The 15533-nt window shown below is 48.8% G+C and overlaps 1 protein-coding gene across 1 annotated transcript; it reads right to left on the reverse strand.

Moving 5' to 3' along the window:
- Positions 1–5607: 5607 nt before the first annotated feature.
- On the reverse strand, positions 5608–12635 carry LOC129594559 (neprilysin-11-like). The gene is made up of 5 exons (XM_055491292.1): positions 12356–12635; positions 12025–12162; positions 11152–11232; positions 10365–10756; positions 5608–5619 (listed from the first exon to the last, which is right to left on the reverse strand). Exons 2-5 carry the CDS (start codon positions 12140–12142, stop codon positions 5608–5610), a joined length of 603 nt encoding a protein of 200 aa, XP_055347267.1. The 5' UTR covers positions 12143–12162; positions 12356–12635.
- Positions 12636–15533: the final 2898 nt, after the last annotated feature.

The raw sequence follows: 15533 nt of genomic DNA on the forward strand, positions 1-15533 counted from the left end.
ACCTAAGCCCCTGGAACGACCTACAACGTTACCTGGGCTCTCACAAAGAGAACCACAGAGTGAACGAACACCTGATGGTCGACTTATCCTCCAACCAGGCGGATCGAACTCACCAAAGTTTGCACGGAAGCCAAAAACGACGGATAACGTCGAAGAGCATGGACCACGCAGGCGGCTCTTCCCGTCGAAGTCGCCATCACCAGTCCCAGTCAGGACCAAGGAACAACTCTTGGAAATCCTGAAGGCGACTCCGTCTACCCTACCACCGGCCGAAGAGAAGCCGAGCCCGTCGCGGAAAGTGATGGGAGCAAAAGCCTTGTTTACTCCGGCCGTCCATAAGAAGCTAGTCGGCCAAGCCAAAACGCTGGACCTTCAACGGATACTCTACGAAGCACAACTTCAAGGAGGTATCCGAGATCGGACCATGACAGAAGAGCAACAGACTCAAATGGCCCAAAAGATCCATGCTACCATCCAGGATAGAGACAAAGTCCTGAGAAGGCTGGTTACTCTGAGATGCGGGAAGCAGGAGTTACGACAACTCCCGCTGGACACGAACATGATCCAGACAATTCAACGTCTCCGCAATCCGAGCATCAACCCGGGTGCCTATACACTGGAAATCCAACCTCGGCCTGGAGAAGAAGTTACCGAGAAGATTCCGATAACAATGTCGGATAGCAGCGAAGATGAGGAGAACGCGGACAACATCGACTCCGACGACTCCATGCACCAAAAGGCAGCGGCACCTACGAAGGGATCTATACCGAAACGAGGTAGATCGCCGGTAAAGCAGATTTCGCCGACTCGATCAGCATCCCAGCCGACTAAGCTGCCAAGTCAACCGACGACTGAGAAACCACCTAGGTTCTCACCTCGGAACACCCCAACGAAACCAAAGAAAACCGAAGAAGCGATGGATACAACATCCCCTTCGGAAGCGCGAGTCGGAATTACGGTCGAAACGTCACCACAAAGGGACGAACCGACCTCCGTTCACTCTGGTCCACGTCTAACAATAGACGAGTCTCGAACGAACGAGTCGACGACCGAGTCGGGTAACATACCGACCAAACGGAGTACGGCCAAGGAGAAACCACCTCAAGACTCGTCGCGGGAATTTCATGACGACCTAGCCTTACAACACGTAAAGGACTTGACGAGGTTGGAACAGGACGTCTGCATCGACATGGCGTACCCAGAGGATAGGGAACTCTGGCATTCGCTGAGAATCCGACGTGCCAGTATAGTCGGAAACACCACGGAAGCTCGGCGTGACCACGACCGACTTACCGAGAAGATGGCCGACGTGATGAAACGAATGGGAGAACACTACCGAGCGGAAAGGAGTCGACCTAAAGCCCTACAAGAGGCTACGTCGACTCAGCGTAAACTCACCGCCCCGGAACCCAAGTCAACCAAGAAGACGGTACAACCACCCGTCGTCAAAATGAAAGTTCCCCCTCCGATTAGACAACCTTCTGTCCAAATTGACGATGATCTCGACGCAAGGGTCATCAACTCGGCTAATTCCGCGAAATCCCACAAGGATAAACGGAAGGCTAAGAAGGAAGCAGCAAAACAGTCTGCCAAGCCGCAGCCGACGGAAACCCAAAAGAAACCAGTCAAGTCGGAAACCAAGGAGCCGGCCAAACCGAAGTCGGACTCCACGGTTAAGACGCCGAAGCCCAATCCGGCCAAACGGCATAAGTCATCCGACGACTTGGATATTTCGGATGCCGGCCCACAAAGGACCGAGCAGAAGGAGAAGGCTCAAGAACCGCACGACAAGGAGGCGGTCGAACGGAAATTTAAGGAAGTCATGGAACGAACCGGCACAAAGCCGGCTAAGACTTCAGGAGGTCGGCTACGAAACCCACCAAAACCACCGACTCCGCCTGAACAATCTCAGCCTTCAACATCCAAGCAACAGTCCGATGTAGAATCCGACCAGGCCTCGGACATTGAAGATAAGGATTCAATCTCCGACCACGGAGATGGGGATCCCTATGAAGGATTTAAAGGCGACATGAAAGAAATGTTTAACCATGGAGCGGACACCGACGAATCCCAGTGGCCAGCTCCAGACGATGTACGCGAGCGTCTTCCGGACGAACAGCCGGAGGACCCGGTCGACACATTAATCCGCACAGTCCGCGTACATGTCGAAGTCGTCCGTAGTATTCGGAGTGCCAAGGAAAACGGCAGGGACATCTACCAATCCATGGTACAAGACTTGTCGAATAACATACAAGTCGAAGGCGAAACCGGAACGTGGTTAACGCATCAACTCATGATGCAAATCGTCGCCTGGACCCTCGATTACGGATTAGCAGTCGCCGTCCACCGACAATGGGGACGGATGGCCGAAATTATCCAACCGGACCTCATCAAATCACTTAAAAGTGCAGCAGCAAGAAATGCAGACGACACACCGACTAGAATTGCGCGGTGTATCGGATACATCCGGAACCCCCGCGGATCGACTCTGGTCCAAATTGCCCGTGTATACAACGTGATGTACATGGACAAGAAGGGGAACATCGATGAAATTATCACGTATAGGATAGGCGAACGAATCGCGCTCCTGGTTGAGCAACATACTCTTCAGACGACTAACGCAGAACGCGACGTGCCAGTTCGGTATACCGTGCCAAACTTCATACCGGAACAACATCGGCGTGAATTTAACCTCCGGATGTCTTACGTCAACACAGACAAGCCTCCGGCGGGCACGGAACCGACCGAAGAATACAGTGAATCCAACGAACAACCGTCGGCTGATGCAGCCACTTTGCTGCATATAGCTCGTACGGCTGCACAGTCGTCACAAAAACGAGTACAAGCCTTAACCCGACCTCGAGCACCGCACGAACCGACAACATATGTCGGCACGGCATCGGCTCCGGCGGGACGAGCAAGCACAGCCAAACCAACTAGGAGTGCGAAGGGACGGTTCATACCGAAGGACGTACAGTCACTTCCACCGTCCTCGCCTATGGAAATTTCGCCGGAACCAGAAGATACCCAACAGAAGGGAAAGTCGAAGTCGACTAAAACGAAGCCGACTAAGCCGGCTAAGAAAAAGGAACCGAAGTCATCCGAGCTGATCTCGTCATCCGAGGAAGAAACCGAAGACGAAGACGATGACGACGACGAAGATTTCCGAACACCTGGAAATGGATCGCCAAAGGATGACGATGACGATGATGACGACGGAGATGGTAAGCCTCCACCACCGTCGAACTCGGGACCTCAACAGCAGGCCGAGCCGGAAATACCGGATAAACAACCTGAAGAGAAGGATAGCGGCGACAAGGCCGACGACTCCAAGAGTAACGAAGACGATGGCGGAGTATACGTTCCTCGTCAGTACGGTAAACGAGTACCACTGACGCCCGACTCCGACCACCAGCCACTTCGTTCGGACTTTCATGAGGATATGATAGAAGTCCTACCAGACGATATTCCCCCACTGGTCAACGTTAGGTTGAAGTATACCGGCATTAAATCGGCTTCGAAACCCAAGCCGAGTGTCTCGGAATATGACGCCGGATGGATGTACACATTCGCCGCTCTGAAGGCCTTGGCCACACGTGGACCAAAGTTCGCCACACCAAGAATCGCCTTCAAACTCCTCCAACACTGGAAGGTAGATGAAACGGGCGATTGGCGACAACTTAGTCAGAACAACGTACGACATTACTGCGACCTCGGATACCATGCCGGGAAGCTGATACGTACATACACCAGCGGAAAGCGGATGTATTACGAGTTCCCACCGGCTAAGAAAGACCCGGCTCCTTCAACATATGAAGGATGGATACACGCTATTGAAGCGTGCATGGAAATGTCCTGGCACCCTGACGGACTTACCCGCGGAGAAATACTCCACCAACTTATAGCGCGGTTTGAGTTCCAGTGGACATCAACGGAACCACAGCTGGTCGATCCCAAATACAAGGCCAAACCGGACACGATTGCCGGACGGAAAAAGTACTCCCTGGACGACGAACTAGAATTCGTCATATCGAAGGCACTCTACCAACAACGATTCGCCACTAAACACCGATAAAACCCAAGGCGGTCAACGGTTTATCGCCTTAAATCCATCAAATCACCGACATGGACATTTACCGAAGGAACGACCGACCTCGGCACAATCGACCGAGTTGGCCGACTCGCACCAAGCAAGTCGGCTTGGGTCGCCAGAAGCACCTACACGGGAATGAGGAAACGCAGAACGCGTTGGGAGAGAGGCATAACCGACCTCCTCCCAGTGACACCACACAGGCGTCACCGACCAACAGAAGTCGATTTACCTCATTGGACGACCACAAAGGCGTCCTGGACCAGTTCGAGAACCGACCTGGCCCGACCGTAGTAATTATAGGGTGTAAATTATAGGATGCAACCGAGAAACGGTTTGCTGACTTTTGTTTTGACAGACTCGTACGGAAGAGCCCCGAACGGAAGCCTTTACGGTGGACTGCCAACAGTGCATGGATAATGCGACGAGGGACAACAACAGAATGCCCTGCGCGCTGTGCATCGTATCCTTCACGAACGAACGAATTTCCGGCACCGGAGCGCAACACCGTGCTCAGGCGGCGGCACTTTACCTAAATGTTGTCGCTGGCAATTTGAGCGCATACCGGTACTTGGCCGGCAGAGAATACCTGATTAATCAACTGGAGTCATATGAACAGGACAATCTGGCTACAATTCAGCGACAACGAGCTCGCGACCCGAGATGGGAAGAAACTCGACCACCAGTCCTAACAAATAGGCTGTTCGAGTACCGTCAGATGTTGGACCTGCAACGTCAACTTGACGACCAGAAGAAGATAAAGGAGGTCGATAGGAAGATCGCCACAATGCGAGTCCATCCACCACCGACCGATTTCGAACCGGAAATAAAGATTCGGGTACAGACACCCACACAGGGTCTCCCGACAGTCGGAGAATTAACTCCTACAATACGTGATGTCTTCGTCGGAGATTCGAACCGACCGATGACCGGCGCATCTATAACGATGATGATGAATATGCCGGACGGAACTCAACAGCCAGTCACCTTCACACCGGCAACTCAGGAACAGTTGATGGCAATCCCACACAGGGCAATGCCAGTGGTCACACAGGCCCGTCCAACTGTTTCTCAGCAGATTCCTCAATCCGGAATCCCTGGAAATCGCGCTCAACAGCAGCGCCGACCGAGCAAAAACCTTGCGGGACATGATCTTAGACACCGGATCGGCCCAGTTGACCTTCGAGACAGAATCGAAGCGCAACGAGCCGTTATCCATGAAGCAGGAAAGGAGCCAACCAGAGCTCCACCAGGGAAACGTACTGGATCTGGAGAAACAGGGATCGGACTTACGGTCGACTTAACAAATAAGTCGAAACGTAACGTCATCCCACCTGAACAACGGCCGGAAGCTCAACAAGCAGAACCACCGGCCGAAGTCCAAGCTGAACTGGCAGCTCAACAGGAGCAGATGGACGTCGACGTAGCCGACCAGATGGCACAACTGCCACAAGTGGAAGTGCCGATCCGAGAAGACCCTCGCTATGACCGAGCTCGACAACAAGGAATCGAGGTCGTCATGCCACACCCTACCGAAAGGACGAACCACATTATGAACGTCATGAATTACGAGGAACGGTACCGACCACAAATCTGGCGGATGGTAGAAAACCTTCGTCAATTCCTCGTCCGATCCGGATATCAGGCGCTGTTCGAACAACATCAGTGGCGGTCTGACTTCAACATGAACGCGCACACAGCGCCGAATGTTGAACACCCGTACACCAGATCGAATGCGTTGCCGTCGATGACCGACCCGGTCTTGCTGAATGTACCATTGTACAGCCCGGACGGAACACGTGCGAGCCAACTAGGAGCTCGGGAATACTCCCATGACGAGTTGGAGAGTGTTGCCCAGTTCGTCATTACGGACGCACACCCAGCCTTTGTAATCACCGCGGCTCGGGCAGCACTGGATTTAACCCAGTACCTTCCGGAAGGAGAAGTCGACATGGCCCAGGACGGAGCCACGGCATTCCTGCGATTCATCTTCGCAGCTCGACTCGGCAATTACTTTTGCCATTACACCCTGTACGGACTGTACCACAATGAAGCGATACCAGCAGCTGTGGAAACCCTCGTAGCCCAACTCGGCACACCGATGAGAAGTGTTATCCTAGCTGTCTGGATGCGTGACTTGCTGTACACCCACGAACGGTATGCGACAAAGTATGCCTTTCGTGAGGATCACGTAGATCCCAGCGACGATGCAACCCGATTCATCAGCTGGTACCGCGAAAAGAAAACTTTGCCTAGCGGATTCAACTCGTCGCCCTACGAACCTTGGATGTCGGATGACATAGCACCCGGCGCACGACCGTTCGCGCTGCGGCTCCGCAAACAAGCGGCCAAGGAATCGAGGAAGAGCAGAGCGGAGCGCCCAGGCCAAGAAACAGATGAGACCGACGAGATGTCTCAACGGAGTGGCCCGGCGACTTGCAAACCAAGGGACCCCAATATACGGCCACATAACCGACCTGGCCCGGACGACGATGAAGAAGAAGATTACTTCGGCGGCGACAAACCCGTCGAAGTTCCACTCAGTTAAGATCGAGTTCCCACACTGGAACTCGATCCCCCATTGGAATAATTTCAAGGAGGCATTGCCGAGAAACGGCACGGTCGAGAACCGACCTTCCGACTGAGAAACAGTCTAGCTGAGAAACAGCGCCGTCGAGAACCGACTTCGGAATGGACACTTCTCTTTAGTTCTTTTTTTGGGAAAATGACCAACCATGTACGCGGCGGACGTCAACGACGATTTTGCCAGAAAAGCCGACTACACAAGTCGGCCGGATTCTTTGGTCGAACCCGGAAACGCGTGGTTAGACCCGGGTATTTCGGCTCTTTCACCGTACCGGTACGTCCCCCAAGGAATCCCCTGGAACGAACTGGGCAACCGACCCCAGTTCCCCAGCTTGGCAAAAAACAGATCGTAACCACATCTGCTAACAAAGCAGATCGTCAACCACGTTCTGCGACCATCGGAGCCAACAGAAGCCCCAATCCGCGTTACATGAAGATTACTCCGGCCAACCGACTCCGGAGAAGAAACCGAGAGGATTACGCTAACATGGTGTGGAACACATCGCTGCGTGCTCAACACCACGTTTGCCAAGCACCCGTGGCCAACTTCGGAACCGGGTAGCCGAGCAGTCTTCACCATTGTAAATAGCGGAAATCCCTCGGCCGAGCCGCCAACGGCGCAGGAAGACTCGGATTTGACTAGGTACAAGAGCCGACCACAAAGGTCGACTTCGTACTTTGCCCATAACTTGGAGACATAATGGATACTGCTGCGCAAGTCGACCACAAAGGTCGGTTGTGCAAGCCGATCACAAAGATCGGTTTTGGAAACCCAAACTGTTCGACCCGCATTGATGCAGATCGTTAAAACCATGATTCGCTACCTTTAAGACGACCACAAAGATCGACTGAGTACATGGTAGCCGACCGACAGAAGTCAACTATAGACAACGGATGGAAGCCGGCAGTAGTTACGTGGCAATTCAACCGGATTCTCCGTTTGAATCCAGACCTACAGGCTCTGTACCTGGAGATCAACCGCAGTCTCCTCCGGACGACATCGGGTAAACCAGCCGATTCACCGGTGACCACGACTACGCGCGTCTTTGAACGTGCTGCCATTCCCTGAAGAGGAACAGCGACGGTGATTTGGATACTGGTGTACCAACGACTCCGCCGCGACCTGCTTCCCCATGTCTCCGATGGAACATCCTAGGCAGACCAAGTTAGAATACTTGATCTGCACCCTCTTAACGAACCCCGATGACGATGACCACCTGCCCGCAACAGTACCGGCCAGTCGGTCTTCGTCAGCGGCAAAGAAAATTTCCCCGCGGACGTGAGTCGTCTACCCCCAACAGAAGCGGCTAGGCGTCACAGGTTCGCGACAAAACAGAATGGAAGAATCGGATCTGACGACCTCAGGGACTTGCATGTGCATGAAGTTTAAACCAAAGAGCTCGGCTCGGCAACCGGGGCCACAAAGACCCTTAGCGTTGTGAGCGAGCGCAGTGCATGATGAAACGCCAGTCAATCGGCCAACAGATGCCGGAGGAAAACCTTACCTCGCAGGACTTGGCGGCCCAGAAGCAAGTGATTCGGATTAACCGACCTCAACAGTAGCTCGGATCCGACCTGGAGTTCACGTCAGAAATCACAGAAGGAACGGAGTTGTGTTGCCGAACATCCCTCTGCCAGTCCGAACTGACCGAAGGATGTCCTGACACCAAGGACCCGGCCAACTGTAGCCGAACGCACAGAACTCCTAAAATGAAGTCGACAACCATCAGATGGAGGTCGGAAGTAAGCGACAACAAGTCGGAAAATCAACCAGAAGTATGAAATCGACCTCCTAGTGGAAGAATTTAGCCTTTCGTCGGATAAAACACAAAGTTTTTCCGACCTGGGGAAGTCGGAAAATAGCCGACCTCCGAACTTGGACATGGATATCCGACCTCAAGCCGAGGTCGGAAGTGACCGTATAGAAGTCGGCAGGGTACGACAACAAGTCGGCAAAGGCATTCAGAAGTCGAGAACCGACCTCCTAACGCAAAGATCCGACCTTCGGACGGATGGAAACATAGTTCATCCGACCTTCCGAAGTCATCTATAACCGACCATAAGTCGGAAGTCGGAACTCCCTTTCAACAAGACGGAAAAAGATCAACAGCTGTCTGCGGTGGACGAATTCGACTTGAAGGAACTTGTTTAGCCCCACATGGGCATGTTATTGCAGGTTAACCCTAGTCGACCACTGACGGATAGGATAACCGACCTCGACAGAAGGTCGGATAACAACGGAACACATTGGATGGAAGTCGACTGGACACTTCCATCGATGAAACTCATGAATTCCGACCGGACCTTCGAGCCAGTTCGACTCGGATTACTACAAACCAGGCTCGTGGTAGCAGATTGAACGGTTGTAACCGACCACTTTTGAACGGAACTGCTGTACATGACGACCACACAGGCCGCATGACTCACTTACAGCTTTCTCCGACCTGGACTTTAGCAATTCGGAACATAGCCGAATTCCCCTAGCCGCCGGTCGACTTACCGGTAGGCCGACCTTGGTCAAACCGACCTCGGTTCTATTCCCCATTCAGAGAGGATGCCTCGGCATTTGCAACCGCAACAGTGCCTCTCTATCCCGAACGGACGGATACGAGTCGGAAGTAAGTGTTTAACCGTGCTTACCCGACCTCGGTGAATGTAACCGGTTACGACGGGTAACCCGGGAACCGATGCCCCGGACCCAACTTACCGGATGAAAGTGGACAGGAGACCCCGTGGACGTCATCCTAGTCGGAATAGGACCCCCGGACAGATTTTTGCATTTTTTTAGCATTTTTCCTAACAAACGGAATTGTATTTTTCTAGTTCGATCTCTTTGACAGATCTGTTTTGTAACCCCTTTGCTCACTGGAATTGTGATTAAACTTTATTTCATACTTTCTTTCGCGCTGTATACAACTTTCATTACACTTTTCTTTCACATTGTTCTCCGTTGCCAACAGAAGCAAGAAGCCAGCCAACAGAAGCACCACCGGTCCAACGAAACGCCCGAGCGGCTTCCGGATTTTTCGGCCGTGAGTGGCTTCCACTCATGGGTCTGGAAGTGAAGAAGGGACGGTCAACCAGACACCGGACTCCCACTGCTAGAGGACGCGTACCAGCGACCCCACATTGGGTCCGACTGGAGAGTTGTGCGGTACTGGTGCGGTACCGAGTCGGAGCATCCTTCGCAGGAGCTCGGATTCCCGCCCAGAGGCATGTCAGAGGCACATGACTGCGCCTGGTGCATACGGCCCACCATGGACGTACTTGCACTCATGCTTGCCATATCGCCTCTCTCGCTGTACGTACGTGTGCTGCTGCACTACACTCATATCCGCTGAAGCGGATATACGCGGCGCACACACTGAGCATACTTGCTCTCTCGTCCCTCTCTCGCAGTATGACTCAGCGTTCATACGCTCGCGTTGGATTGAGTCCAGTCTGCGCATCATCACACAGCTGATGGCACACAGCACGTGCTTGCCGCCAGTTGCTTCTTTCACGCCTTGACGAACGCTCAAGAGCTTTTCTAGCATTCACTTGCTTGCTTAGCCATCAGTGCTTTGTTCTGGCATTCCCTGCTATTACGCAGCATTGTTCCCTTTATTTGTCAATAAAGCACACTCGTGATCTCCTCGCGCTTGCCTGTTACAAATGAGTCAATATATTTTTGGAACATAACTCTCACCTTCGCCAACATGACATCCAACATAATAGCTTTCTCCAATCGCTTTTCGACAGTTGACCATAAAACACTTGCATTGGCCGTTATAAGTAAACGCAGCACTGCCGGCGTCCATTTTTTCATTAGCTGTGCAGTTGCATTGTGAACGGGTGGGTCTAGTTCCCACCTCCCAAAGAGGCGACCTGGCATCGAAAAATACAGGATGTTCTCGTTCCTGGAAAATTCGTTTCTGAATGTGGTAAGATCGCTGAAGGTCCGAATGCCGTTCTGCTGCAGGCGGACAAGAGTGTCGTCCAGACGAAAAGCGGACACGTTGTCGTTGTCTCTCAATAGCGACCATCCGCCTAACAGGTCGTCTACAGTTCGCACAAGATTGCCGTCGTTGAATGGCTGTTCTGTTAACGAAATTATGTAATGGTCAACATTCTGAGTTTCTCGCACTGGATGCGTTTCCGCTCAAATGATGTGCGCAGAAGTTTTTGTACGAATTTTGCCATACGGATGCGTTTCTAAACAGTTGCGGAAAATACGGTGAATATCCTAGGCAAATTACCACGAGGTTACTGTAAAGTAACCGTGCAGCTGAAAAGTTATTTCTTTCAAGCTCAGACAAATCTTAATTGTATGAGCATCTTCACAATCAACATACGCTGGTTGGAACTATGTTTGCACCACAGCGTGCAGTCGGTTTTGCGATAAAACTGTTTTCCCTTAACTGTAGAAGTAGTGTACACAGCTCCGGTTTGAAAGGCTTTTAAGTGCAGGGTCGCTTTACAGGAAATTAGTTTACCATGCGTCCGGATGCACTGGTTGTATATATCGACTGCTTTTTTCTCCGTCGGATTGGTGTAATATCCACTGTCGAGCAGCTCTAAATAAAGCATATTCCAACAAGACACCGAGTGCAATCCCAGCAAAGTGCAGCCCTGCTTGCAAGTGATTTCAAAGCATGTGACGCGGCTTTTGCAAAGCAATGTTAGTTCGTACCTTTAATATAGTAACATAATATAATGCTTAGCAATATTCACAACCCAATTAATTGGTGTAAAGCTTAGCTTTATGCAAATTCGTAAGTTATGAATAATTCTAAAATTATGCAAACTAGCCGCTTATGAACAATGCTGATCACCTTACGAATTAGCGATTTTGGGATAATGATATAACATATTTCCAAACACCATTATTTTAATTTGCTTAAATCATATCTGAAGAATTTAAAAACAGATTTTCAAATAAAGGTCGATGAAAAAAATTTGATCGGCTTTTCACTACGGAGTTTGGTACATCAGTAGAACATTTTCTAGCGTTTTGGCAATGAAATAAAATTTGAAGTTAGCGGAAATCCGCCAGTGTTTTGAAATCTGTCTTTATATACACAGTCGAATCTTAAGTACTCTAATGTCAATTTATGTACACCAGGGGTTTTAGTCTCGCAGTTACCGGCATTATTTTTACAAATATCATAAACGTCTCAGTGTACTAGAATATTTGGAACATTGTCGTATCTCGGTGCAGCATAGATGTGCGAACTGAAAAAATTAAAATGATTGGCTGTAAAGGGAAATTAATAATACAACAGTTAAAAAAGGCAACAAACATAAGACACGAAGTATTCACCGTAGTTTTATCGAACACCGCTCAACAAACACATTCTCGCACGCACCTTGGAGTTGTTTGGAAATTTTCGGAAGGAGCACTTCGTATACCATACCGCTGCTTTTGTTCCAACGGTTACAAGCGTAAGCGTAGAAATCCACACAGGGATCAACAGTTTTATCCATGCTGGAGAAGATTTAACGTGCTGTGAAAATCAGAAACTACTAAACTACCTAACGTCATCGTAGCGACTGACAGCGGCATTGGACAAGATGTAATTATAATTACAAGTTCCTTGCAAAGCATACCAATGACAGGAAATTGTTCCCGAGCATTTTTTTCCTACAGCTACTTTACTTCTGAAGTACTGCTTTGCAACTGATAGCTGCTCCACATACCAATTTGTTGGCAAAGATCTGACGTGCAAACGGTGGTTGATAACTGACGCCTCCCTTTAGCTTGTACAGCAGCAGCAGTGAGCAGAAATCCAATCACATCTAGACGCAACATCGCGCGCTTTCTTCCGTTATTTGTTAAAAAGCTTACAAAAACAGATTTCAGTTACAGTGCCTAAAATTAACCCGCACACAACAGAAAACAAAACAAGCTTTGAAAGATTAAAAAACTTTTATAAATATCTGTCGCGCTCTCGAAAGCAGCACTGTCTTTAGAGACGGATTTTTGGGAAAATATAACACTAACACTCTAAGAGGGCCTAAGAGGCAGGAGGTAATGGAGCTTTTTAAGCACTTAATTTGCTGCCTGAAGCAATTATAACTCAGCCGAGTAAAGATATTAATCTGTAGTCAAATACGCCGTTTGAAAATATGGCTAGCGGCATATCCGGAAAATTAGTGGTTATATGCTTTCGCTTCCTTCAAACTTTAAAGATAGCCGAGCGTGGTACAACTAGTTTAAATTGAGTAGCCCGAATTTTAAAGATCCAAGTCCAGAATCTACGCACCTGAAGTTACAATTGCTGTTGTTCAGTAACCAAATTTAGGACTGGTTGCAAACTAAATGAGTAATGTTTCGTTGTAACAATAAGTGGTCAGTACTGTCGAGCATCCACTGAACAGAAACATTCAGCGACTTATATGGGTCATCCACTGACAAGCTTACGAAATATAGGAACAGTGACCCCATCCGGTGTGGCTGGGATTGTTCTGACGTTTCCAAGTACATTGCGCGGCTGCACGCGGAAACAATGCAGAAACATTCCTAGTTCCTGAGCAGAAACGCTCATTCAAAGTCAAATCTTAAAGAACACAGCGCTTAAAAAATTGGCGATTATGCGATCGTCCGGTAAATTATCTTCTCCACAAAAGAATTAATTTACTAATAGCAGTGTGATCTCAGCTTTGATCTTGAGTGAAAAGAACTTTTTTTAAGCGAGCAAATCACTTTTTGCGGCCTTGCAGCGTTTGAAGTTGTGAAGTTAGAGCGTACATAGAGCTCTTAGGGATAAAATTACCAGTAGTGTGAAATACTGAGAGCAAGTATCTGTTACAGTCTTATACAGTATTTCAAATTGACGTAACCCTGGATACCTGGAATACCCTTAATATCTTTAAAAGTTGATTTTGATTGACTGACTTTCGATTAAAAAATTTACTGTTTTTTTTTGAAAAATTAGCCGGATTGCTTGCTTCGAATATTTGCCTTTTGAACAGCGACCGTCAACAACAAGAAACTCCGAAGTCGAAGCTGTTTCTAGTACGTATGTACAAGCCGGTCCGGATAAAGAGCACGTAAAGGTACAGATAATGCATATTGAGCGCGATATTAGCGCTTAGCACGATGGCCACTACACTATCTGTACGTCTACCACAACGTGTAAATCCGCACCGCAGTTAGATTGTCCTTTACTGTACCGACCGTTTTCTAGCCACCTTCCGTCTTACAGTTACGATTGTACTCATTACAATAAATGGCGTGTGCCAAGCCACCAGCCAGCGAAACGCATGTTACGTGTTTGAACAGTGTATGCGTGGCGTAGTATGTTGTTTGGCGTAACCCATGAATTTACATTTTCCGCTGTTTTCTATCGTGCTCATCATCCGTTCCGGCTTGTAAATGTACGAGTTTATACCGCAAGTGTAAGTTTATAAACGTTTGCCGTCAAATTGTTGTGTAAACGGTATTAGCACGTTTGTGGATAAAGCAGCGTATATATAATATGGGACCTTTATATATTATACTGTCAGAAAATTTCCATATATTTAACCTACCTTATATTTGTCTAAAATCAGTAGCAGTTTTCTTTAACCAAGTATTGTCCGTGCATGAGAATGTTTTACTAAATTATTAAACGATCTGCTTGCGAATTCTCACAAATTTTATTTACTACACGAAAAGCAAGCGGGAGAACCATGGGGTACATTGCCTCACGGGGAAAACCCACATAATACAGCAAAAGCATAAAAATACATGTTCAAAAACTTTATAACGGACGACGAACCAAGCAAACATTCTTTCCAGCTTTGCACGTATGTGGAATCTTCTGAAAAATTTATCTCAAGGCTTTTCCACGGCGGGTGCCTACATTGAACAAGTATTAATAATGGCGAACAATGGTACAAGTCGAGATACGACAAAAGCCGCACAGTTTAATTAACTGTTCTATTATTGGAACTATACGATCGAAATAAAATGATTTCATTCTGATTATAATGCAGTTCGTACCGGTAGCGTGGCAATTACGCCTGAAACTGCGTGGTCGTGCGGTTTAAACATTTGGCAGGAAGTGGTAAAGTAGCTGGTTGCTCACATTCCACTGAAAGTGGCTAAAAAAGAAGCACTCAACGCTTACGCCAAAAGTCAAACTGGACGATAAAAGTAATTTAATTAAAGTGATTTGCTCTTGTATCTCATCGCATAAGTTTTTTCAGCGTACCTATGGGTAAAGCACCAAAATTGCTACAAAAGGCTGAATCGACTTACGTCGTTAGTAACACCTGGGTGCGGGTTGGGGGGAACGTCGAAACCGTCATGACCTGACTCTTGAGCGAACACGCTGTTCTGAAAAACGCAGAGAATTATGTAGGATACACAAATTATGGCGTTCTTGTTGAATTAAGCGGTTGAACACTTTCAAAACGTACCGTATTTATCGAATTAGAAGCCCAGGGTTACAAATATTACAAATGACCCACGGGGTGGGCTCCAATTACGGGCATGGGCTTGTATTTAGGGGGGGGGGGCTTCAATTTTTCAAACCAGCTTTTTGGCATTTTTTAATATGGGGTTTACGGTATTTAATCAAGCCCATGGGCCTCTATTTCGGGGGGGGGGGCTTATAACTTTCAAACGACCTTAGGGGTGGGCTCTAATTACGGGGGGGCTTGTATTTTTGGGGGGGGCTTCAAATTCGATAATTACGGTATTCCGAATTTGGAACTTAAAAGCAGCAGTGGATTAACGAAATTTAAACCTGCGCTTCAAATTCTTATATACCAAAGGCACCTACCGAGTCATTCAAGTGCAACACGTCTTCTGCCGACTCAGCTTACGATTTGGAGAATCTTGAAGTAATTATGGTCGGAAAAATTGCGCTGGTTGGTTATAAATCTCCGC

The sequence above is a fragment of the Paramacrobiotus metropolitanus genome, unplaced genomic scaffold (genome assembly GCF_019649055.1).
Source record: "Paramacrobiotus metropolitanus isolate TYO unplaced genomic scaffold, Prichtersi_v1.0 Parri_scaffold0000069, whole genome shotgun sequence".
Taxonomy (NCBI): Eukaryota; Metazoa; Tardigrada; class Eutardigrada; order Parachela; family Macrobiotidae; genus Paramacrobiotus; species Paramacrobiotus metropolitanus.

Bases quoted from the DNA above. Each gene is read 5' to 3' on its own strand.
- LOC129594559 (XM_055491292.1), bottom strand. From the start codon at position 12,142: ATGGATAAAACTGTTGATCCCTGTGTGGATTTCTACGCTTACGCTTGT. The intron at 11,233-12,024 runs GTGCGTGCGAGA...TGCTTTATTTAG, and splicing joins AATTTCCAAACAACTCCAAG to AGCTGCTCGACAGTGGATAT. The intron at 10,757-11,151 runs GTAAACTAATTT...TTTCGTTAACAG, and splicing joins CCAGTGCATCCGGACGCATG to AACAGCCATTCAACGACGGC.